The sequence below is a fragment of the Rhinolophus ferrumequinum genome, chromosome 22, assembly GCF_004115265.2.
Source record: "Rhinolophus ferrumequinum isolate MPI-CBG mRhiFer1 chromosome 22, mRhiFer1_v1.p, whole genome shotgun sequence".
Taxonomy (NCBI): Eukaryota; Metazoa; Chordata; class Mammalia; order Chiroptera; family Rhinolophidae; genus Rhinolophus; species Rhinolophus ferrumequinum.
The window spans coordinates 25,418,564-25,443,968 of NC_046305.1; the positions used below are offsets into that span (position 1 = coordinate 25,418,564).

The 25,405-nt window shown below is 45.6% G+C and overlaps 1 protein-coding gene across 5 annotated transcripts in view; it reads left to right on the plus strand.

The window, feature by feature from the left end:
- Positions 1-2,862: 2,862 nt before the first annotated feature.
- Positions 2,863-25,405, plus strand: part of PM20D1 (peptidase M20 domain containing 1) — a 33,299-nt gene continuing 10,756 nt past the window's right edge. For 2 of the 5 annotated variants that reach the window (XM_033092132.1, XM_033092134.1), the window contains exons 1-12: positions 2,863-3,112; positions 5,338-5,424; positions 7,148-7,380; positions 7,795-7,881; positions 9,230-9,363; positions 9,664-9,783; positions 10,670-10,745; positions 11,123-11,184; positions 11,431-11,509; positions 13,420-13,491; positions 18,899-19,067; positions 21,190-21,289. In XM_033092132.1, the coding sequence (XP_032948023.1) occupies positions 2,944-3,112; positions 5,338-5,424; positions 7,148-7,380; positions 7,795-7,881; positions 9,230-9,363; positions 9,664-9,783; positions 10,670-10,745; positions 11,123-11,184; positions 11,431-11,509; positions 13,420-13,491; positions 18,899-19,067; positions 21,190-21,289 (1,388 nt within the window). In that variant the 5' untranslated portion in view covers positions 2,863-2,943. Of the gene's footprint in view, positions 3,113-5,337; positions 5,425-7,147; positions 7,381-7,794; positions 7,882-9,229; positions 9,364-9,663; positions 9,784-10,669; positions 10,746-11,122; positions 11,185-11,430; positions 11,510-13,419; positions 13,492-18,898; positions 19,068-21,189; positions 21,290-22,497; positions 25,400-25,405 lie in introns of those variants that run through there. The other 3 variants (XM_033092133.1, XM_033092135.1, XM_033092136.1) reach the window with 3 other exon arrangements.

Sequence of the window (25,405 nt, forward strand, 5' to 3'; positions counted from 1 at the left end):
AAGATAAAGGAAATATTGAAAGGAAGACATTTTGATGACATTCAGGACATCAAGGGTAATACGACAACAGTTCTGATGACCATTCCAGAAAAAGAGTTCCAAAATTGCTGGTGTCCGGCGCTGGTGTTGGAGCATAGCTTCCCAAGGAGAGCACTTCGAAGGTGACCGTAGTGATATTCAGCAATGAGGTGTGTAGCACTTTCTCTACGATGAGTTTGCGAATTTAATTGTCCAACCTCGTCAGTACTCACAAGGCCCATGATGGAGGTAAGATTGGAAACACATGGGGTAGAGAAAGACATTAAGAAAACTTCAGTGTTGGAATACTTTGGAAAGAACACAAATTTGCACAGACCGCTCTGTGAATATGATTGAAGCAAGAAAGGAAGGCAAAGTAGTGAAATAATCCAGAATTTCAATACTTTTGGATGTCCTTAGTGACACTGACCTTTGATGATGTGGTTCCTGGGGAAGGCCAGAACTCTTGAGATATTTGTGTAATTTATTTAATTTAAACACCATTCTCCTTTTGTTCATTTTGGTAATAAAGTGCTTTTGAAATGTGAACAAATGCACGTGTTTGAGTGGTTTTACAGAGAGGCAGAACAAGGAACCTCCAGGAAAAGCTGGCCTTGTTTTACATTGTCCTCGGGGGAAACAACAAGGAGCTGAGACTTCACCATGAGTCTCTCAGTTTCTCTCCACATTCTGGTTTTCCACTCTTGGGAATGAATAAACGGCCATGGTCCAGCTGAAGAGCAGAGAATAGGATGAGAAGATGGGACTAAGGGATCCACACTCAGGACCGGTTCCCAGGCCCAATTCTATGATTTCTGTGGTTATCAGGGAAGTGGGAATCCCATCATGTCTGTATACCCTTCGTGTGCTAATTCTTCAACATTCATGAGGTGTTTGTTAAGGGCCAATCCCATCAATACTCAGCAAAGCATTCGGAATCCTCAGTTTGTTTGGGGGATCACATAATCTAACCTCACCTTTTCCTCCCCGGTTTGTGAGACAATGCAAGGAGCATAGGCCAAAGGACTCAAGTATCCAACAAGCTAGGCTGACTCCCAACTTTGCTTACTAATAGTAAGGAATGGAAGGAAATAAGAATTGGAAAAACAGAGCAAAGGGGTGAAGAAGACAGAAATATGATGAAGTGGAAAGAGATGGGCTACAGAAAAGACAAAGCAAAGAGGCAAAGGAGATGAGTGGTCAGCACGATAGAGATACTGTGAACAAGGAGATGGGGGAGCGCAAAAAGGGAGCACTAGGTGGAGGAGCAGGACATAGTTCAGAGGCAAGTGAGTTCCAAAATGATATTTATGTAAATAATCTATTCTTGCTTTATCCTGCTAGTTCAGCTGCCCTGCAAGATCTGAGTAAATTAGCAAGTAGCATCCCTCTCATTTGAATTTTTACAGATATATAAATGATGCTATCTTAGCCTGAATCTCTCCAAAAGCAGAATCTAAGACAAAAGCTTGTGTACAGGTAGTTGGGAAATTGTCCCTGGGAACAGGAGTGAAAGTCAGGAGGAATGAAACAGGGAGAGTGGGAAAGCCAACACAAGAATGAGTTACTGAGGTAGCCACTGAGGTGGGCAACCGGGGCTTCACCCCCCTGGGCCTTCCCAGGAGCTCTGTGAAATGCATTGATAAATTCAACTACATTTAAATTAAGACTTCAGGTCATCAAAAGACCATAAAGTGAAACTGCAAGACAAAAAAGGAGGGAAGTATTTGCAACATAAATTATATAAATATATAATATATATTTATATATAATATATATATATTTATATATCCACATATATAAATGTGGATATATTAGTATCCACAATATACAGAAACTCCTAAAAGTCAATATGAAGACAACTCAAAATAAAAATGGGCAAAAGATATGACCATTCATTTTACTGGGAAAACAAGAATGGCAAATAAGCATATGAAAAGATACTTAAACTACTCAATAAACTGGGAAATTTATGCTCAAGGGTTATAAATGCCTGTCAGCAGCCACTCACACACCAAATAGTATCCACCAGGATCAAACAACTGAATGAAATCAACAATAATCACATAAATGGTGAAGATGGTGACTACATGGCCCTCTGGCCTGGCAACTCAACTAGTGAAAACAAATGTGTGATGAATACTGCTATACTGGTTGGTCATCTTCTCAGCCTGTTGATATTATAGAATGACCAAAAGGGGTAAATTGTTAAAATCAAAAATAAACAGAGATCAGCCTTGAAGGTTCCCTGAGAGGACAAAACCAGTTTAGTCATACAAGCAAAGTTTAATTCAGCTTATTCTGCAAGACTAACTTGACCTGGGTCATTTCTTGCTGATGCCTCTGAAAATCATTAGTAAAACTTGAACGTTACCCAAGGTTGATATTTCTCATTATGTAAGCTGCTTTATAACAATATACCCCTGAGCTTTATTCCATGTTTTGGTTTGAATGTTCCTGGTTTGCAAACTGTCTTTTTGATGTGTGCACAATAAATGCTTACTCATTAGTACTTCATTGATTGATTGGTTTTACTTTATGAACCTTTGACAATCCTCGCTCATTTTATTTTACTTTTTCACCCCTTTAATTTGACTTATTGTCATAGAGCAAGGGATTTATCAATATCTTAAAGTAGAATCAAGCACAGACACGACCTGCCATAGCGCTGGAGCCCTCCCTCACCTCTGCTCTACACTAGCCTGCTGTAGAGGGCTAGAAACCACACCCTCAAAAGGCCTTGACGGTCTGGGGCGGGGCCGTCCGGTTGATTGGTTGGCCCATAGCCCCATGCCAGCGATGATAGGCCAAGTTTGGAGAAAGAGGTGAGGCTAAGGCCTTTGCGGGAACTGGAGCAGTGACTCCGGGAGCACCCAGAGCGGTCCAGGCTCCTGCCGAGACTAGCAGCGGGGAATCGAGAGAAGTATGGCTCGGCCATACGTTTGCGTGCTGACTCTGGCGGCTTTGCTGCTGCTAGGTTTCGCCACCATCTCCAGATCGAAGTACCCGAGCGGCAAGGAGCGTCAGAGGGCGTCGCGAATTCCTTCTCAGTTCAGCCAAGAGGAGCGCGTCGCAATGAAGGAAGCGCTGAAAGGTGAGCCTGGGTCCCCGACGCCGACCTGTGCTCAAATATGGGTTTCTCTCTTTCCTTAGGCCAACCTATGACTGCCCTCTCACGCCGCAAAGGGTCCACTGTAACTCGAGCTCCGCAACACCCCAGCCCAGGCCTAGTCCCCAGCTCAGCACCTTGTGCCCGCGCTTGGGACTCCACGCTTCCCCAGACCTGGCTTCTGGGGACTTCGATGTTCCCTGCTTAGCCTGGAAGCTTCAACTTCTCCTACCCCCGTTTTTATTTGTACTTTAAAAAAAATTTTTTTTCTTTTCTTTTATTGGGGAAGGGGAACAGGACTTTTTTGGGGAACAGTGTGTGCTTCCAGGATTTTTCCCAAGTCAAGTTGTTGTCCTCTCAGTCTTAGTTGTGGAGGGCGCAGCTCAGCTCCAGGTCCAGTTGCTGTTTCTAGTTGTCGTTTCTAGTTGCAGGGGGCGCAGCCCACCATCCCTTGCGGGAGTCGAGGAATCGAACTGGCAATCTTGTGGTTAAGAGCCCACTGGCCCATGTGGGAATCGAACCGGCAGCCTTTGACATTGGGAACACGGAGCTCCAACCGCCTGAGCCACCTGCCAACCCCTGAAAATGTTTAACTTCTGTTATATCTGCATTATCTTAAGTCTGAATGATCCTAATCTTATCTACAGAGGCAGGAAATTGAGGCTTAGGTCAGATTAAATGATCTTCCCCAGGACCCCACATCAAGGAGTGGGCACTGGTTGACAAGGTCTTGCACCTGTAGAACCTGCTGGACAGGAGATGGCTCCAAGAAGGGTGTGGCATGTTTCTAATTTCTTGTCCTAATTAAAGGATGTCTCTCCCCTAGATCTCAAACCAAGGCTAAAACTCATTTACCTTCTGAAGCTGCATTTTCCAGGAGAAAAAAAGGAAAATTTCTGTTGAGTGCTACTAGATCCTGTGAGATAATGAAATTCTTCTTCATCATTGGGCTTAGTGCCAGTCTTTTCCCTTGCATTAAGTAATGGATTAAAAGAAACTGCCTTCCTAAACATGTGCAGGCAGATGCAGAGGCCAAAAGCTAACACCTGTGATTGAATATAAATTGTACAAATGCTGGCTGATAGCCCTGGGAGGCAGAGCAGTGCTTTCCCAAAGCGTAGTATAAAATAGTCCTCAGAAAGGCATTGGGCAACTGCTCACCAGAGTCTCTTTTCACAGAAGAAAGCAAAAGCTAGATAAGAACCTCAAGTGGGGAGCTTATAGCAATATGGCTTGGAACTGAGCAGGCAATAAAACACCTGAGGTCAGATCTTGGATCTGCGTCTTGCGTAGGCAGTTTATTTACTTTTTTTAACCTGGCTTCCGCATTTACATTATGGGCTACCATGTAGGGTTGATCCTTAGCAAAACTGAGTACAAAAGGAAGTTTGTACTCAGAGGCCCTCCCTTGACATAAAGCATGTCCCAGGTACATTTTTTCCCCACAGTGTTTTGGGATAGCTATCCACTCAAATATTCTCATAATTCACTGTTTCCCCTCCCAGTAGTATTTGCATCTGATAATGGAGCTCTTTAAGAGTGCAAAGCCTTCATGGCTCAAAGGAATGAGTCTATTGGCAATTCAGGGACTAAGACATCTGGGTAGAGCAGATGAGATTATTTAGGAGTGAGAAGCTCCTGTGGGAGCTTCTAAATCCACCCCTTCCCAGGCATCATGTGCCCAGAAAGCTGGCCTTGGCTGAGAGACCAATGAAACTCTGGATGAGCCAGTGGATGAGGAAGAAAAGCCCACTCTGCACACAAAAGCACACAAAGCCTCATTTGTGGAGGGACCCAGGACAGTGGGCTCCTGCTTCATCAAAGGGATGTTGGTTTCAGAAGCAGAGTGAGGTCTTGGGTAGCAATTTATAGTAGTTTCCCACTCAGGGTCAGGGTCCAAAATCTACTCCATTCCCACACACCCATGCCCAATCTAGGACTTTATTTTCCTTTAAGAACCATATTAGCCTAAACAAACCCAAAAGACCTGCCTTTAAATCCCAGTTCTGCTTGTTTCCGGAAAATCTTGAGCAGCTCACCTAAATTCGAAGCTTGTTTCTTCACTTTTGAATTAGGGAAAACAGCAGTGCCTACCTCAAAGGATTGTTTTGCCCTCCACAATAAGATAATGAATGCAAAAGAAGTTTTATTCACAGAGGGCTGTGGAACAACCAACGGCTGTTATCATCTGTAATCTCCATCTCTGACAGGTGCCATCCAGATTCCAACAGTGTCTTTCGGCCCTGGGGAGTTCAACACAACAGCCCTCGCTGAGTTTGGAAAATACGTTCGTAAAGGTCAGCCACAAATTGTGGAAAAGGGGTGGGAGAGAGAGGACTGAGGACACTGCTCTTTAACAAGGTGATAAAGAGGTTTGTTTTGTGACTGACCAGAGGACGATCTAATTCCTCTGGGCCTCCTTTGAGTTTGTACATAGTGGGGAGGGATAGAAGGAGAATCTAGGAGAGGAGACAGAGGAGAGGAAGACTATAGATTTGCCCTTTGAAGAACTAAGGCACATAGCTTTTGGATTGGAGTTTCAGCTCTCCCAATCTTTGCTCTAAATATGTGTCAGTCAGTAAATCAGAAGGTAGGACTAGGAGTTCCTCCTTCTAGTGCAAGTTTCCAGAACTATACCCCATGCTCCTCCCAGCCCCACCTCTGTACAAACACCGACACACCTATACACACACACTCCGCTTACCCAGGTCCTTCTCCGCGTTCATTGCTAACACATTTCTGAGCTTCTAGGCGATCGGTAACCTTGAACTATCACATTGGTCCTCTCTGCTCTCCCCCACCATCCATGAGCTGGAGAAGGATGGGTCAAGGAGGAAAAGGAGACTTGGAACTCCCCTCTCCTCATATGCAAAGCTCATGGAGAATAGTGAGGCCAACTGACTAAATCAACTAAAAAAACAGCCCCTCCAAATTGTCAGTGGTGGCAGAAGCTGGAAGTAACCCCTTCTCTAACACTCTGGGACAGGTGGGTCTGGGCTCGATGCCCAGCAGCCAGGCTGAGGCCAGGCTGGAAGTCTTTACTAAATAAGAGACAAAAATATGGAAATAAATGTACAGTGATAGTAAACTAGACAAGATGTCTGAATAAATAAAAGCATGTTCCTCTTTGGGTTTTTGTTTTCAGGTATCCGCAGAGGTATTTGTGGATTATTCCAGCAAAGCCCAGAGGGAGATCATAATTCTTTCTCCCATGTATCTTAGGTCACCTGTGTTAAGACTTATCTGTAACCTGAACAATTGACCCTGGGAACATCCACACCTACGTGCAGAAGTGTGGCCTTGTACGACACAGAGCAATCTTTTTTTTTATTTTATTAGTTTCAGGTGTACAAAACAATGTAATAGTTAGACATTTATCATTTATACCCCTCACAAAGTGATAACCCCTTCCCCCAATCTACTACCCCTCTAACATTGCATACAGCCATTACATTTCCACTTAGACAGAACAATCTTTTATCTTTTATGTCCATATAACACAAACAGTAGGAGTACTTTTTTTAAAAGAAAAATATCGCATATATATTTAACAAACATATATATATGTATGTATGTGTATATATATGTGTATATATATATATATATATATATATATATATATATATATATGTCATGTTTGGTTCCAAATAATTTGGATACAGGGCCTATTATATTCAAAATTTAACACACGCCTAGTTTGCATGACCCTCTAACGTGTACTTGTAAGCAAGACCAAGCCAGATCTTGAGCTATTGACTGTCATAATGGTGCAGTCTTGGTATGCGTATTATATAGCAATAGCACATTAAAATGTGGAGAAGAGGAATTTCAGATTGTCTGGGCAAATCAGAAATCAGACTGGCTTTGTCTTGTCCCAGAAGGCTTCCTAAAGGAGGCTATCTGTTTTAAAAACAAAAAACAAAAACAGTAAAACAAAGGCCAGGAACACCAAATGGTGGGAAAACCAAAGGATACTTAAATCTGGCTTTCTTGCCCTGATTTTCATCCCTTTGCTTCTAGCTTTTCCTGCTGTGTTCAAAACCAGCTTTATCCAGCATGAAGTCGTGGGAGAGTACAGCCACCTGTTCACCATCCAAGGCTCAGATCCCAGCTTGCAGCCTTACATGTTGCTGGCTCACATTGATGTGGTACCTGCCTCTGACCAAGGCTGGGAGGTGCCCCCATTCTCTGGATTGGAACGTGATGGCTTCATCCATGGTCGAGGCACACTGGACAACAAGAACTCTGTGATGGTCTGAAATGCTGTGTTTCCGTTGCCTGGGGGCCCTAAAGATCAACTCAGAATGGCGGGTGCTCTGCTGACCCCTGGGAGGCAGGAGGTTATGGTAGAAAGAACCTTGGTTCCAGGAGACATAGATTCCAACCATCAGCCTGTCACTTTCTTTTCTGGGCCTTGATTTCTCAGCCATGAATTAGGGATTAGATGATAAATTTATACTTCTCTCCAGGTGATAACGGTTTTATGCAGAGCTCTGCTTCCCTAAGTGCCATCCCCTGGGACCATCTGAATTTCTTCTCTTTAAAGAGAGTCTATCCAATGCTCATCGCACCAGCTCTGAAGCAGGCAGCTGAATGTCTCTCATGCCCTGTTACTCCCATTTAGAGAATCACCCTTTCTCCTCTTCCGTTGCGCTTCTGTCCCCCAGGCAATCCTACAAGCTTTGGAGCTCCTGCTGGTCAGAAAGTACATCCCCCGAAGATCTTTTCTCATTGCTCTGGGCCATGATGAGGAGGTACAGCCTCTTCACCCTATACCTATATCTGGGACCTCTACTGGCTGGGAGCGGTGGTGTGTACGGGTCTTCACCCTAGTCCAGTTTGTTCCCCAGCTGCAGGGTCTTCAGGACATGGTGTGATGGTTTGCCAGCTTCTCTGTACATCTCTGTGCCACAACTATCCAAGGTCCTTGACCAAAATGCACATTCCTGGGCCCTGTGTACCCTATTTCCCTGAAAATAAGACCTAGCCGGACCATCCGCTCTAATGCGTCTTTTGGAGCAAAAATTAATGTAAGACCCAGTATTATATTATTATATTATATTATTATTATTATTATTATTATTATTATTATTATATTATATTGTAAGACCTGGTCTTATATTATAGTAAAATAAGACCGGGTCTTATATTAATTTTTGCTCCAAAAGACGCATTAGAGCTGATGGTCCAGCTAGGTCTCATTTTCAGAGAAACACGTAGATCCAGAATTTATTTTAAAAAAACTTTGTTTTTAGAGCAGTTTTAGGTTCACAGCAAAATTGAGAAGAAGGTATAGAGATTTCGCGTATACCCCCTGCCCCCACACATACACAGCCTCCCCCATTATCATCATCCCCCACTGGAGTGGGACATTTGTTACAACTGATAAACCTACATTGACACATCATAATCATACAAAGTCCATAGGTGACATTAGGGTTCACTCTTGGTATTTTACATTCAATGGCTTTAGACAAATATATAATGACATATATCTATCATTATGGTACCATACAGAGTATTTTCACTCTCCTTAAAATCCTCTGTGCTCTGCCTATTCACCCCCTCTCCTTCCTGCAACCCCTGGCAACCACTGATCTTTGTACTGTCTCCACAGTTTTGCCCTTTCCAGAATGTCAGATAGTTGAAATCATACAGTATGTAGCCTTTCATATTGGCTTATTTTACTTAATGACATGCATAGATCTGAATTTTTAACTAACTCCCTGGTAATATCTGAGGCAGGCAGGTGGTCCATCAGCTACACCTTGAGAAACATTGGTGTGAAGGCAAGAGAACTAACAAAGAGATCAATGAATGTGTTTTATTTCCAATGATCCCACTTACTTTGACCCTGGACAAGCCACTTCATTCTCTGGGTCCAAGTTTCTTTATCATGAAATGAGGGGTATTTGGCTCTTCCAACTCTGACATTCCAGGAACCTGTGAGGCAGGATTGTCTAGGGCCCTGGACACCCCCCACCCCAAAGAAAGGACACTGGGCAGGGAGGGACTAGAGCCTTTAGCTAAGCTGAATGGGTCTCCATTAGCTATCTCTGGAGGTCTGGCTCTGGACTGTGACTCTGGATTCCATGTCTGCAGGTGTCAGGGGCCAATGGGGCTCAGAAGATCTCAGCCCTGCTACAGGCAAGGGGCACCCAGATTGCCTTCATTGTGGATGAGGGTGGCTTTATCTTGGATAATTTCATTCCCAACTTTAAGAAGCCCTTTGCCATGTGAGTAAAGCACCCTGCCCCCATCTTGGAAGGCATGCTCACCCATCTAAGTTGACTCCAGCCTGATAACCTGTAAACCATGCTGAAACAACTCTGTATTTTACTCCTCTTGCTTTAATTTCCCTGAGCTTCTACCAATTCTGGGCTCCCCTTTCCCTTTCTCCTCTAGTGTAGATTTCTTTAAGTAGCATGAAGCTGACCTCCTAGCCCACTAGGCCACTGTGCAAGTGGGCCTATGGGCCTATGAGATAATTCAGGGTGGGAGAAATCAGGAGAGCCCTCTCTGATCCTCTCCCACAGGGTTTCAGTCTCAGAGAAGGGTTCAATTAATCTCATGCTGCAAGTAAACATGACTCCAGGTCACTCTTCAGCTCCTCCGAAGGAAACAAGCATTGGCATCCTCGCAGCTGCTGTCAGCCGGTGAGCAACCCTTCCTTGTCAGGATGGAAAACCTGGCACTTTCCCACGGAGTCGGAGGAGGCTGAGCTTCCTGCCCTGAAACTGGGCCGAGAAGCCATGGTGGGGGCCACAGGGAGGACAGAGCCACCAGTACCCAGGCAAGAATTAGAGGTCAGAAGGCGATCTACACATGTGGCAAGCAAAGGCTAGCAAACAAAAGCTAGGTCAGATAGCTGCAATAGTCCAAAGTCCATAGAAATATAAGCTGGCAATGGCTGGTACGTCATTGAAATTCTCTACCTGCCCTGGCAAGAGGACAAAGATCAATGTTGACTGTGGGTGAGGACAGCAGGATCTGTACCAGTAGAGCTCACCTCTGTCCGGGTTTCTTTCTTTCTTTCTTTCTTTCTTTCTTTCTTTCTTTCTTTCTTTCTTTCTTTCTTTCTTTCTTTCTTTCTTTCTTTCTCTCTCTCTCTCTCTCTCTCTCTCTTTCTAGCAAAGTGGGAAGAAGAACTGTATTTATTGAATTAAATATTTAACTGACTCTACCATGTTTAGGCTTTGTGCCTGGTGATAGGCATATAATCGTGGAAAAAAATAGATGGTCCCTTTCCTCAAGGAACCCACAGTTAATAGAGGATACTGCTAGTACATGGTAAGTGATGTGAGAGTGGACGTGCCCTGACGTGGACTTGGTAGACAGAGACAGCTCCTGCTGGTGGAGTAGAGGCAGCGGTCCTGCTTGTACTTTCAGATCTTCGAATGGTTAGATTGGTGGAGGTGAAAGGGAGGTGAATGGGATACCTGGCCAGGTTGTTGAAACATCCTGTCTCCCTCATTCTCCTCTTCAGACACTGATTTTCGACCGTGGTTGGGTAAGTCTTGAGAACTTCCATTTCTCTTCCAGACTGGAGCAGACCCCAGTGCCGAACACATCTGGAAATGGGCCATTGAAGAAGTTATTGCAGCAACTGGCTAATGAGGTGTGGAAAGAAGTCTCACATATTACGTACTGGTCAGCTGTGGAAGAAGGAGAAAGTGTGGCAGAGAAGTAGCCTTTAGAGTAATAAAAGGGCTCTACTGCTTACTAGTGCTCTGCCGGTTCTAACCAATTCCTAGCCAGTGGCTGAGCCAAGCCACACGATCTGGTTTGTTCCTCGGGGTTCTTGATGCTTATCTGAGACCCTAAGACCTAACACACCCAGGCACCCTTTGGGAGTTGGTCCCCACTCATCCTTAACGCTGCAGCTGAGGGCCCTCAAGGCAGATCTAAAGTAGCGAGAGACCCAGGCCTTAGGTACAGTGACCCTGTTAGGCTGACCCTTCTGAAAGCCCACTGACCTGGTTCTTTCCCTTTCAGTTTTCCTTCCCTACCAATATAGTGTTGAACAACCTGTGGCTATTTTGGCCCCTTGTAAGCAGGTAAATTTTTCTCTTTCCTTCCATCACAACCCGCACCCCACACCTACCCCACACCCACTCCCCTCTCCTTGACTTCACTGGACCTGACTAGCAATTGTTCCTCAGCCACCAGACACTGTATCTGATGTATGTATAGGATGTCCCTCCTAGTCTTAAAGATCCCCAAGGTCCAGGAAAGTGGGTGATCCTCCAACCCATTTTTTTCTCCCCATTGGACAACACCTGACATTAGTCCTTTTTCTTTAGATTAATGGAGAGGAATTACATAATGAATGCGCTGGCCAGGACCACTACAGCAATCACCATGTTCAATGCAGGGGTCAAGGTAACATCGTCTGGTTCCTCCCATGTACCTTTTCCTCGCTGCCTACCCACCCCCCTCCAGCCCTTGGCTGTATCTCCTGGCTCCTCATTCCTTCTTGGGTTAGAATCAGAATAATAGGAAGGCCCAGTGCTAAACTGTCCTGTGTCATCTGTTGGGTAACCCTCAACAGCAAGAGGTCTAGAAACTTTCTGAAATTGCTGGCCAAATTTTGTATATTAGTATTTTACGGGGTGTCCATGGTTCCCCTCAGGTTCTTTGGGTCTGTACAAAGAAATAACCATTACAGTAGTGTGAAGTGGGTTTATTTGGGAGTTAATTCTTATGACCTATATTCATTTAACATGTTATATATTTATTTACCTCGCGTTTTGATCATATCGCCTAAGCTTGCTAACCTTTCTACTACCAATGGTCTTTTTATTATTCTTCCTCATATTTTGAAAGATATATCTACCTAACAAATATAACGAGTGATTTTTTAATGTGTTTTCCCCTAGTGTTACCCTGAATTGAAAAAGAGAAACTCACCATCCATTTATAAAATCTATAATATTTGTGATATATATAGCACTTAAAATATTCACATTGTCATTCCCAAACTACACTAAATACCGGGTGGCCTTAGCAAACATAAATTCTGTAAAAATAAGTTTCAAGTGAATCAATACTTTAATAAATGTTTATTCCAAGACTACTTTGCAGCAAATTGGTCTGCTTCCAGTTGGGTTGGCCACTCAGGAGCATCTCTTTTGAAAGGAAGCCAAGCCACACTAGTTGGCATGGGCCTAGGCCTTTCTGAAATCTTGAAAGGAGTTAGACCATTCCTATACTACCAGCACCACCAACACAGCTTCAAGGAGCACATTCCCCTAGAATCCAGTGTGGCCTTGTGAAGCTCTGCTGTTCTGGAGCCCAGGTTGAGTGGGAGTGAATGGTGCCTCAGCGTCATTCCTGGCATAACTGACTGGAGTGTCCAGTGTGGCAGCCAGAGCTGAGCTGTCTTCACCAGAGGACGAGAGTGTCCACCAACATTATAGTACTGTGTCCTTGCATTTGAATGGTGTTTTTATCTGGCCAGAATACTTTAATATTTGTTACTCCATTTGATCCTCCTAAGAGCTCTATGAGTATTGCCCCAATTGCCGGTTAAGAAATAGAGGCACAAAGAAGCTGTACTTATTCAAAATCAGACAGCTAACTTGTAATAGCCCAGTTCTCCTAGTGCTTTTTTGCACCATACCGGTTCGAAGGAAGATATGCAGTTGGAGAGTCTGTTCTCTCATGGCCTCCAAGAAAAAAATCCCACCATAGCTTAACTCTCTTCTGTAATTAGTCCTGGGTTCTTCCTTGTCAGGCAAAGAACAGAGTCAAATTTCATAATTGGATGTGAGAAACCACCACCAGCACATCATGATCCCCCTCAGGGATCGAACTCGCAGCGATGGGGCCTGCAGAGGCGGCTGATGCCCTGTGCTGAGTAAGCTCTAACACTCGCCCCTGCAGAAAGGTCCCAGGCACCCTGGGAACCGGAGTGCACACAGATGGCCAAGGGCGATCAACAGAGCCGTCAAGTACCATGCCCGGGGCCAAAACGGAGATGTCTGGGTGTCACAAAGAAAGCACTTTTGCTCTAAGCAGCTCCCTGTGATCCCCAAGAAGCACAAAGTTCTACCCTAAAGCAGAGACACACTTCTAACTCTGAACATAACCACATGTCAAGGGCTCAGGGAAGACAAGGGGGCTGACTGAAAAAATTAAGCCTCGGCCTTTTAAATCAAATCAGCTTCCTCTCTCCCTATTGGATTTGTCATTGGTATTTCCCTACTGGTGGTCATTGGTATTTCCTGGGCAGGGATCAGTTGTGCAGATTTGAGATTGGCTCAGGCCAGGCTTTGTGGTTCTCCCTCTAGGAGAATGTCATCCCCTCGGTGGCCCAGGCCACAGTCAATTTCCGGATTCACCCTGCACAGACCGTTCAAGAGGTATGTACCATATGTTCCAGACAACTGGTTCGGTATCAGGGAGGTATGGCCTGGGGTTTGCCCAGGCTCTCATTTGTTCAACCAACATTGTTCAAAGGCTTCCTATGTACCAGTACTTGGCTATGTTAGGAGATCTCTGATTCGGGGGATCTTGGAGTCTGGGGGTAGACAATGAATACTAATAAATGATAAGAATAGTAGCAGACATACCGGGCTTGTTATGTGTAGGGCACTGTCCTAAGGTATATACACACTCACTTAATCTTCACGACCACCCTATGAGGCAGGAACTGTTTTATCCTCACTTAATGGGAAAACAGAGACACAGATCAACAGAGCAGTCATGTACCATGTCCAAGATTACACATCTAGCAGACTAGTTTCAGGCTTAAAGCACATAGAATTCTCTCCTAGGCCCACAGGCTCACCAGGCACAAAGCCACACTATACTATGATTTTAACAATCTGGGGTGAACAAATGCCCATAAGGACCAGTTTAAAGAAGGGAACTGATGTTACTTCCGAGGGTCAGGAAAGTCTTTTCTGACGACTGGAAATTTGAGCTGGGACTTAAAGGAGAAATAGGAGTCTGCTAGAAGTAAGGCATTCAGAGTAAGACTAAAGTCAAGTAAGGCTGAAGAGTAGGATGGATTGGGGAGAAGTGATGGGAGATGCAAATGGAGGTGTAGTTTGGGGATCAAGGCCTTCTATGTCATCCTGATGAGTTTGAGCCTCCTCTGTGGACAGACGGGAACCGTCAGAGGTCTTCAAACAGGGCAGTGATCTGCTCAGCTTTGCTTCTAGGGAGGTAATGCCGGCGGCAATGCAGAAGGAATGCTAGAGTAGGAAGAGAGAGGAAGCTGTGGTGACATCTCAGGCAGTGGATATGTAGGTCTCAGCTGAGGCCGTGGTCATGGGGTGGAGAAGACGGTGCCCACCGAAGGTGTGAGAGAGAGATGCGTTGAGCAGGACGTGATGTGTAATGGATGTGGGGCAAGAGAAGGCAGGGTGGCTCCGATGTTTTTCACCTGGGTAGTTGGCCCGGTGCTGATGCCTTTAACCAAGACTGGGAATTCAAAAAGAGCAAGTTCCTGAAGAAACACAATGGTTCAGAAGGTTATAACATATTAATAGGCAATTATAAATACCTCAGGTCTGGAAAAAGAATGAACTGGAGATGCAGGCTGGAGGGCTATTAACATACCTGAAACCTCTGGAGTCAATAAAATCCCATGCGAAGGATGTGTATGGTTAGGAGAGAAGAGGGTTGAGGACAGAGCCTTGCAATGGTCTGCTACAAACATCAACTTAAAATGTATAACAATGATGTATAATGACAAACTGTGATGGGTACTATGACAAAAAGGGACTGGGTGCTATTAGAGAATATAACGAGGAACCAGACCTTGTGTGGGGTCAGGCAAGGCTTCCCGGAGGAAGTGACATTTGAGCTGTAAGCTGAAGAGTAAGTAGAAATTACACAGAATGTTTGACATCTACCGGAAAGGCCAGCTTTTTTAAACACCAGATTGAGCTACAAAGAATTCAAAAGCTAAATCTGATCTTTCAAAAAAATCAAGAGGCAACTGAACAACTATCGGGTGACTAATACGTTCCAGAATTAAGCAGAGTTAGGGGCGGATGATGTTTCCTGGGTCTCCGGCACAGATCGTCAAGGGGCAGCCACACTTAGACATCTGTGGTCCTTTCTCCCTCAGTTCTTCCCCATGGAAGTTTTTTGTTTTGTCACACAGGGTGGGAGGCACAACCCTCATTGCAGAGGGTAGGGAACAGGTTAACAGCTTGCCCAGAGTCGCCCAGCATTACAGTGGGGGGCGGGGGCTGGCGGGGAGGAGCTGGGACCGGTGTGAGCCCTGGGCACTGCTGCTTTTCATCAAGTGCCAACATTTGTCCTCTCCCTGGGGGCTTATGGGGCCGGGAAATCAGTGAATTCCCCTCATTGAGCTTCTTTCCACCAGTTTTTTTCCAGCCTCATTCTAACTTCATGCCCTTTCTAAGGGCTGTTTCCAGCAGCTGGGGCTTTCATCTCCGCAGGCTCTGGCACTCTTCCCTCCTTTCTAGTCCCCTGCCACAGTGGCCTTCCTTCCCGGTCCATCTGATGAAAGCTCTCGAATCCCTAGCCCCATCCTGCCCACCTGCCCAGTGCGGAATGGAAATCCTCCATCATCCTGAAAGCACACAGCACCCTTTGTCCCGGTCACTCCTCTCCCTTGTGCCCCAGTTCCGTCCATCAGGGACTCTCCCGGCTGGTCTGAGGGCCTGATCCTGCAGGAAAATAAATAGCTCCTAGAGTCCTCCTCTGCCTTCAACTGGTCTCTCCCGTGTTATGGATTGTGAAAGGTCTCCATAGTCTATCTATGTAGGAGGAACAAGAGTCTTCAGAAATGTAACAGGCCACCCCATGAAAGGGAAGGTTTGTTCTGAACGGGCCTCAAGGGATAGAAATAAGGCCACTAGCAGATGCTTCAGAGAGCCCTCACTTACAGGAGAGTTTTGAAATATGGAGCCTTGGATGGTGATGAGCTCCTCGGAGGCTGGATGTCCACCTATCTACAATGTAATGCAGAAGATTCCTTCCTTCCTCTGTTCCCCAAGTGTTCGTTGAGTGGCTACGATGGTGCAGACATTCTTATAAGCACTTGGGAAAATGGTAAGCAAGACGGCCAAGACTCCCATTCCAATAGTGCTTATGTTCTAGTGGGGAAGAGACAGCAACAAGCGAGCAGTCAAATAAATGAACAAGGTTATACTTTCAGAGGTTAAGGACCACAAAGAAAATTATAGGATGGTGTGTCACAAAGGGATTGTGGGGTGAGGGTGGAGCAATGAGCATCTTTAAATACAGTGGCCAGTCCCCTCGGAGGAGGCATTTACACTGAAACCTGAGAAGCAGCACAGACCTAGGGAATACCATTCAGGCAGCAAGAACGTTGCCATCTATTTTGACAGAGGTGAAATTCTGTTGGGTGTTTATGATGTGTCTAGTACTATTATATCCTGTGGAGTATGTGCAATATCAAAAACAAAAAAAAGAATTGTGCTTAGATGCTACAGGAAGCCATATCTCACTCAGTTCATTATAAGGAAGACATTCATAACTGAGTTGCTCAAAAGTGGAATGGGATATAACACGTGATGGTGAGCTCTCTGCCACTGTAAGTGATCGAGCGCAGTTTGGATGACAAGTTGTCATGGGTGTTCTAACGAGCAGCCTTACAGCAGGATGGAAGCTGGACTTGCCAATTTTTAAGTATCCATTGTCCTTGACTTCAACAAATTTACAAGCCATTTGAGAGGAAAATATATCCACACAGAAAACAAAGAACAACATAATGTTATGGGAATGTGCTATAAGGACTGTAGGAGTTTAGAGAAATGAGAGATTAATGTACTCTAAAGTAATCTTTGGGGTCCGTTTCCCATTGACCCCCCCTCCTAGTCACATCCTTGTGCCTCCGATTATTGCCCAGGGCGGTCCCTCTGTTCTAAACACGTAAATAGCAGCTCACACTTATTGAGTCTTTACTATATGTCAGGCACTGGCCTAAGCACATGAGGACATATATTAATTCCAGTAACGGTCATGACCACTTACCAGGTAGGTGCTACTGTTATCTACGTGTTAACCAATGAGCAAGCTGAAGCAGAGAGGTTGAGGCCATACAGCAATAAGTGGCTGTCTGAGTTTGGCTGACACAAAGTTTGGTGTCACTCTTTAATTTATGTGCATGCCCCTTTCCGTGTTCAGACAGACTGCCTCTTGCCTTTTCTCCATCAGTTTCATATCCTACCTTCAAATTCTGGGTCAAAATTTGTACCATTAAGGAATCTGTCGTAAATGAACACTACCCTTTTGCTGGCTCTACTCCTCACCATCTCAACCTGTATGTACTTTGGAAGCAGTTAAGCATTGCCCTGGTGAAGTCAGACAGACTGGGTTCAGACACCCAGCCCAGCAATACTAACTATATAACCCTGGGCAAGTTACATATTAAAACAACTCTGGGTATTATTTTTATTGGTTCACATCTTTTAAATTTAATGTATCCAGCATTTCTTGCATGGCTGTCATGTTCTTGATACTGGAAGCATAGAAATGAGGAAGATGTAGGTCTTGCCTTGAGTCAAGAGTGGGGTGAACCCCTAGCCTAGCAGCTAGTGAGAAGATGGAGCTCTGTGGCCTCTCACGAAGGGGGTCCAATCTGTGTGCCTTCTTCAGTTTCTGGAGCAGGAACTTAAGTAATTTGGGTCAGGGGGCAGTGGACACAGTTCCAACCCACATCATAAATAGAAAATGAACTCAGAGGTTGAGACTATCTCAATACTGTGTATTATAGGATTTGGGACATAAGTGCTAGAGTGAAAATAAGCTCTAAGTGAGTGGACCACTCCCCCAAAAATCCAAAAGCAGGGAATTGGTTTGGCTCAAATAGTGGTTTCTAAGGCAGAAATAGAAACCCTCATTTTCTTTCCAGACTCAGCTTCTAGCATGTTTCTAGGGGATACTGACCTAATTGGTGTATCCTTGAGATAAGACCCCCATTTAAGTGATCCCCAACTATGGGAACTCCCCTATCTAAGACAGAGGTAGTCCTAAAGCAACTGCTGATTAAATGGGTTGAGACTAGTGCTGGGACTTTCCCTGGGTGGCTGGGTGGGTTTGGGGGCCACCCTAAGCCAGCCGCCTGATCCATTCCCACATGGCTCCATGTGACCTGATCCTTAGGGTCTGGTCTACATCCTGCCAGAACTTTTGCTGGATTCAGCTCTAGTCATTGCCAATTGAATTTTCTAGGAGCTTCCTCAGGTTCCTTCCTGAGGAAAGGAGGTAAAGAGAGAAAACTTGACTACCACTCCCCCAACTCCTAACTTTTTGTCTGTGTTGAGCTCATCTTCCTGGTTCCAGTGCAGTTGGTTACAAACAGGAAGCAAGGATGCCCAGAGAGGGGAACGAAAAGTGTGTGACCTGTTCATCACCTGTCTGAGACTATCCCAGGTTGAAGTGAGGTCATCACATCTGTCCTGCTGCCTTGAGATTCGCATTCTGCTGACTCTTCTACAATATTACCCAGCCCATGGCTCACAACCCAAGGGGAAAGACACATATTTCCTGATTTTCTAGCTCCCCACCTGCCTCATGGCTGTGAGGCAAGGCTCCCAAACATGTAGCCTAAATCAACCTTGCTGTAGAGTGCTTTCCAGAAAGACCTAGCTTTTCTATCTCCTACAGCTGGTCAGCTGAAATTAGGTCCTAGAGTTACAGTGACTCTCCTCTGTTACTCCAGGGCTCTGCTTTGCTTGAGAGAAATCAGGACGGTTTAAATTCTTATGGTACTTGGATAGCAGATCAATAAGAAATCGAACTCCCTTTGCTTCCTCCCTGGAGGTCCTTGAACTAGTCAAGAACATTGTGGCTGATGACCGGGTGCAGTTCCACGTCTTGAGTGCCTTTGAGCCCCTGCCTGTCAGCCCCTCTGATGACCAGGCAATGGGCTACCAGCTGCTCCGCCAGACCTTACAGTCAGTCTTCCCGGAAATCAACATTGTTGCCCCAGGTAATGACTTCATCAGCTGGGTCTGGAGGGAGGTGGGGGCTGGAACTCTTTCCTAACCAATGTCCACTGCTCCACCCCCACCCCAGCTGTTCAGCCTGAAAGCAGCTGGCTGCTTCCCCTCCTGATGAGACTGGAACTGTATTTTCCCCTCAGAGTGGAATTGAGAGAGCAAACAGGAAAGGAGTGGAAACAATAAATTAGGCCAGTCAAGCCTGGGTTCTTGCTTAACCTCGGCCAGCCACTCTAGTATGGAGGAGAGGATCAGCCCAGACTCCCCGTCCTCTGCAGGAGCCACAGAGAGGGCCACGTTCCCTCCAATCTCGTTCCGATCCATTCTAAGATACAGCTCAATAGCCGAGTTCAGAGTTGGAAGCCCAGCAACACCTCCTGGCTTACACCTTTTGCATTAACCTCCTTCTGTTCTGCCAACAGCAACGCCTCTATGCACCTTCCCCAGTCTTCCAACATACTTTCCTATCTACACTGCATAGACAGTGGTTCTTGAATTTAAGAGTGGAAGAGGATCCCCTAAGGAATTTATTAAAATGCAAATTACCTGGACCTATTTTAACCAACTCTGGAGAGGACCCTGAAATCTGCCTTTAAAGCAACTACCCCGGGGGAGTCTGAGACCAGATGATGGCTGGCCACAATTAAAGGATGTCAGTCTATGATGTGAGGAGATGCTCTAATGTTAAAAGCTGGGTCCAGTTTCCTTTTATCTAGGTTTAGTTATTTATGGGTTCCCTCAAACATTGTATAAGCTCATCCTTAGGACCTGCCCCTCTGCTTGGCACGGGCGCTTCAAAAGCTTACAGTGAAATTGTACATCCACAAACTCAGGTGTGAAAAACAGCCTTGTATTTTTAATCAACTTAAATCTGACTGTAATCCCCACGCCTCGAAATTCAACCTCAGACATTTTTGAGGTTTCCAAGGACCCCCATCACCTCTAGCTTGAATCAGACCCTCGAGGTCTTATGTAGCAACCTAACATTGGAGTCCCTTATCCAGAGGTCATTGGTCCTTGTGGTTACCTCTGAGACATCCATTGTCCTAGCAACAAGGTCACTTCAGGTTGGAGATTTCCTCCGATTCATTCCCTGACCTGTTTGGGGAGTGGGTTCTTTGATTCTAGACCTAAGATGCCACCTCCCTGAAGATACCAGGCAGCCATCCCCTCTGTGATCTGCCACCTCCTCAGATTCCTGCGACAGAACAGGACCTGGGTCCCCACAATCCAGGGACTCTGGCCCTCAACATCCCATATACTTCTCTCTTGGCCCTCAAAGGCTTTCTACCTTACCCTCTCCCTTTTGGGACATGTGCTATAATCCCATCGACAGAGTTAGGCTCTTACAGAAAAAAAGATAGGCAGCAATCAACTGGTAGAAATCCCTAAAGCAAGCAATTGAGAAGAGCCTAATTACCCGTTTGAAACCAGGAGTAGAAAATAGAACAAAAGACAAGTTAATATCTCATATCATCCTACCACACTTCAGTTGATGCTCCAAGTGGTCTTTTCCCAAAGAACACTCCTACTAGGGATAAGTCCTAGCCCCAGATGGGGAGTGGGATGAGCTGTTTCAGAAAAATAGACACTGAAGAGTACCTGGGACTTTCCAGACCAGAGGTTTGATTCTCAGAAGACAGCGGGTGAGAATGACAGGAAGTTACATTTCACTTTAAGGGGATTGAATTTTATAACAGTAAAGTTCACCAGAGGGTGTTTATTTCTGATCTAGGATGATACAGAAGAAAGTCAAGGCAATAAAGAAGTGATATCTAGATTTCTGGCCATCTAGATTTCTAAAATAGCCTGGCTATGTGTATGAAGTGAAGGTCTTGGCCACCCTGATCACCATGGAGAGAGGACACTTAGCTTTGGACCATTCGAGAAGTATCTCACTAATGCCCTAGGGAGGAGCTTCCATGTTTCTGGCTGAAATGGTGTTTCAGTAAGGTTCTGAGAATGGCTAAGCTGAAGGACAAATATGCATAGCTGCCGGTTCCCAGGAGGGCACAGGCCTTGCTCTGCAGTGACCAGCCAGCCCACCTCCCATCACTTCCTTGGCTTGGCTGCTCACATAAAACCCCATTCCTCTTGATCTTCCCTTTCTAGGTACTTGTATTGCCAACACAGACAGCCGACACTATGTGAACCTCACCACTGGCATCTACCGGTTCAACCCCATCTACCTGCAGCCTCAAGATTTCCGTAGGTGAGTGAGTAAAACAGGCCTGATACAGCTGACCTGTACCTTTCCTACCCCTTTCTCCTGACAGTCCACAGAATAGGGGAAGGCCAGGGCTTGCACAAACTAAATTGGAGACATTGTAGAAGCCACTGGCCAGCTTTCCTCATTGCTAGAGTCTTGCCACTCCCCAGAATGAATGGGAATTGGCCAGTATTTCTCATGGGATGGAGATAAAGAAGATGATTGGAGAGAATCTGGTGGAATTAGGACCCTGAGTGCTGATCCCACCTCTTCTTCCCTTTGGGAGAGTGCTTACCCTCTGGACCTCATTTTCTCCCCAAAAAGGGGAGACTCCAGAGTTCTTGATTACCACTCAGTAAAATGCAGACACAAGTGAAGTCAAAGGTGGGCATGTGCTTTGAATTCTCAGAAGAAAACACACTACAGGAATCTAAGACATGATCACCCATTTTAACTGCTGTGTGAATCACTATTTTGTGGGTTCTTCAGCAAATTTTAAACCTGGGCTGTGGAGGGATAATTTCCATTTACCTCTCTGCTCCTTGTCATATCCAGACCTGATTTCCCCACAAGTCAGTTGCCAACAGATTGTGGTTTTTTTGTTTGTTTTTTGGCTTGTTTTAATGGAGGGACAGGTAGCTACTCTTTATTTCCTTTCATCTTTGAAGTTACATGTGTAGTTCAGTTGTGTGTTGTGTTGTGTTATGTTGTGTGGAGGCAGGTTGTGGGCATGAGATGTGATAGAGAAGTTGCTAGGTGAAATAGAGAATCCCATAGTTACCCTGGGCAGTTGCTCTTCCCATCCCCCTTGTGCCTCTAGTAATGTGAAGATGGGGGTGGAAGTGGCGCTGGCTGAGAGATAAGTCTCGCTGGGGACCCTGGCCTAAGAGAAAGAGAATTAGAAAAATCATTTCTCCTCAGAGGAGAAATTATTTGAGTGATTCCAGAGCAGGAGATGATTTTGAATTCCTCAGGGATTTTCTATTATTTACCCTTACTGTTCTTTGCCATGGGCACGGATCTCAGAAACATGACCAATATGTCATATAAAACCTCACTTCTTACAAATGACATCTCCCACCTTGCTACTACCCCTGGAGGGTCAGAGGCCAGTGGCTTCAGGGGGTCATGGAGTGGGGGGCAGTGCTCTGTAATAACACTTGTGCTTCAGCAGTGGGCTCGTTCCTCTCTTCCCCAAATCTCTTCTTCAGCATTCATGGATTCAACGAGAAAATCTCAGTCCAAGCCTATGAGAACCAGGTGAAATTCATCTTTGAATTTATCCAAAATGCTGACACAGAGCTGGAGCGGGCTTCTCACCAGCATGAACTATGAGGTCCAACTGAATCGGGGGTGCCTCACCCTGGGCCAGGACTAACCCCAGGGGGAAACCAATGTTGACAAAACGTTGAGTCAAAACCCAAAGTTGTAATACACTCCCACCTATCTTGGTCACTCCTAAACTCACCCAAAAACAAGGCCAAGGAATCAGGGAGGCCCAGAAGGAATCTTGCTTCTCCCTTCCTTCCAATATATCCATGCTCAACTGACCCGCTTTTTCTGCCTCTTGTCCCTGTCTTAGAAGGTATCTGGTTTGTCTGTCGTATGCTGGTTATTTAACTGCTCCAGACCCCAGGCCTGACTCACCAAGTGCAGATTTGGAAAACCTTAACCAGGTGTTACCTGCTGGAACTATTTTATGTAGGACACTCTTGCCAGGCTACCTTCTCTGAGGCTTATATATTTCTTCTTGCTGTAACTTCCTTTCGCTTTTTCCCCCTCTCTTCTTGGATTACATAGCTGGCTCTTCATCTCTCCTCTCCTGCCCCTGCATCTCGCCCCCACCCTTCAAATTATTCTACAGGACTTAGTCAAATGTGATACCACCTTAATTACCACAACAATTGGTCAAAAAAAGTGATCTATGCAGCTTCAGCTGGTCACTGAGGGATGAAACAGGCAACGGGCTTTGGAGGAACCCCAAACCTCTAGGTTCTAGAGCCTGGAGAACAGTCTCTGTCCTTAGGCTCCTACCAGGGGCTCCCTAGGCTTTGCTCCCTCCCTGCCCTTTCCTGCCAACTGTTGTTGCTGTCCCACCCCAGAAGGCACTAATGTGTGGAAACATTTCCGTGGCACCTCTTATGGGCTCAGATCTCCAGGGAAGGGCACTCATGATACAGTCTCTCAGAGAAGCCCAGGACCAACAGGGCCTTGGCCCTGGCATCACGTCCTGGTTCAGACTTATCAAAGGGAAGTGAAAGGCATGGGGCAGAGGAGGGAACTGGCTTGAAGGCCTCTGCTGTGGCTTGTGGGGCAAGAGGAGGGGCAAGTTGCCTTCCCTCAGGAGACAGATGGCAGACTCCTGTCTTTTCCTGGAATCCAACTCTGAGCATACTTGAATCTGCTCAGTAGCTGCCAGGTGGGGGGCATTGGAAAGGAGCATTTCTTGGTTCAAGGCTGGGAGCTGTGCTTTGTGGATCACAAGGGAGTTGAGGTCACGGAGAGAGACACAGAGGGAGCTAGGACTTGAGAGGCTTCCCCTTTCTTTGCTGACCAGACAAGGATCTTCCATGCCCTCCTGGGGTTTGACAGCAGTAGGCACCTTTTCCCTTCTCACAACCCTCGACCCCCTCCTGACCCCAGTTCATTACCTCCCCCCTGTGGCTGTGATCTATTCCTTGGAGCTCAGGCTTAATGAAAAGTGTTAGAAACACAGTGCTGGGATTATTTGAGCTTTTTTGCTACTGCCCCTAAAATTCACATTCCTTCCCTCACCTTCCCTTTTTTGGCCAATTCAGTATTTATTCAGCCTTTGTTAAAGAGTGAGTTTAAGAACAAAAAGAATCCTTCACATTTATACAGAGCGGTAACTGAGTGTTTCCATACACCTATCTCATCGGATTCCAACAAGAGCCCCGTGAAGAAGGTGCTGTTACCCCTTCTTACGGGGGAGGAATGGGTTCTCAGAGAGGTTACACATCTATGTAGCTGGGGGTTAGACATCTAACCCATGTCACCTGGCCTCGAACTCACTCTTACTCCATGATCCTAAGTTATTGATGGAACCTACTTCCCATTGATTATTTTATTTAATCCTGGCAATAACTTTAAGGTATTATTGGCCCTATATTACAGAAGAAGCAGCTGGAGACTCAAAGGTTAAGTGTTTGTCCAAGGTCATGCAGATGTTAGGGGCAGAGTCTATCTGAATTCAATGCCTATGCTAATTGTACGGAAGAGGAAACTGAGACTCACAGGAGTCATTTGCCCAAGATCACACAGTTCTTAGGTGACAGCACCAGAATTCCAAAGCAGGTCAAAAATCCCCAAGTTCAGTGCTTTTTCAATTGCACTGCACTGTCTGCCCCAAGAACCTGTGGTGTGTGGCTCATTCATTCTGGTCCAGGGCAATCTCAAAGACAAAGGCTGTTCTACTGTAGTTTTAGTTCTTAGCTCAAGCTGTCTATGTTCTTCTGGCTGACCTCTCCCTTTGCCACCATTTCTTACCACCCCCAGCTCAGCTCCTGGGTTCAGCATTTCTCCCTTCTCTGAGTTTGGGGACAGCCAGGTCTCTAAAGATCCATGAGATAACTGGGAAAAGAATAAGCAGGGGACCTGGTCCCCATCTGTTCTCACACTCTCTTCTAGCATCAGAAAGGGTAGTCATCTGAGTCCCAGAGTGGGAAAGAAGCGCCCTTGAGAGGGAGCTACTCCAAATCCTGGCTCTGAGACCACAGACACGGCAGCCCCGTGGCCCTGGAGGCTTTTCTGGAGAGAGTGGCGGAAAGTGCTGGCCAGGCTAGGACAACATGAGCCCTAAGACTCTGGGCAGGATGGGGCAAGGGATCTAGGACTTTCCTGAACCCCTACCGCCGTCCATTTACTACTCCCCAAATCTACCTTGGGGAACTCCAGAAGTTAATCAAAGGTACACCCTATACCGCCATCAAGCACTTAGCTCAAGATTCTTATACTCACTCCCTAAGGTTGGAGGGAAAAAAAAATATTCATAAGCAAAGAGAATAAGAAAGAAAAGGAATAAAGTTTGGCTGGAGTCCCTTGATTTTGAACCTGGGTTGCTAAAAAAACTTGACATTCTAGATCCAGTATTATTTTTTT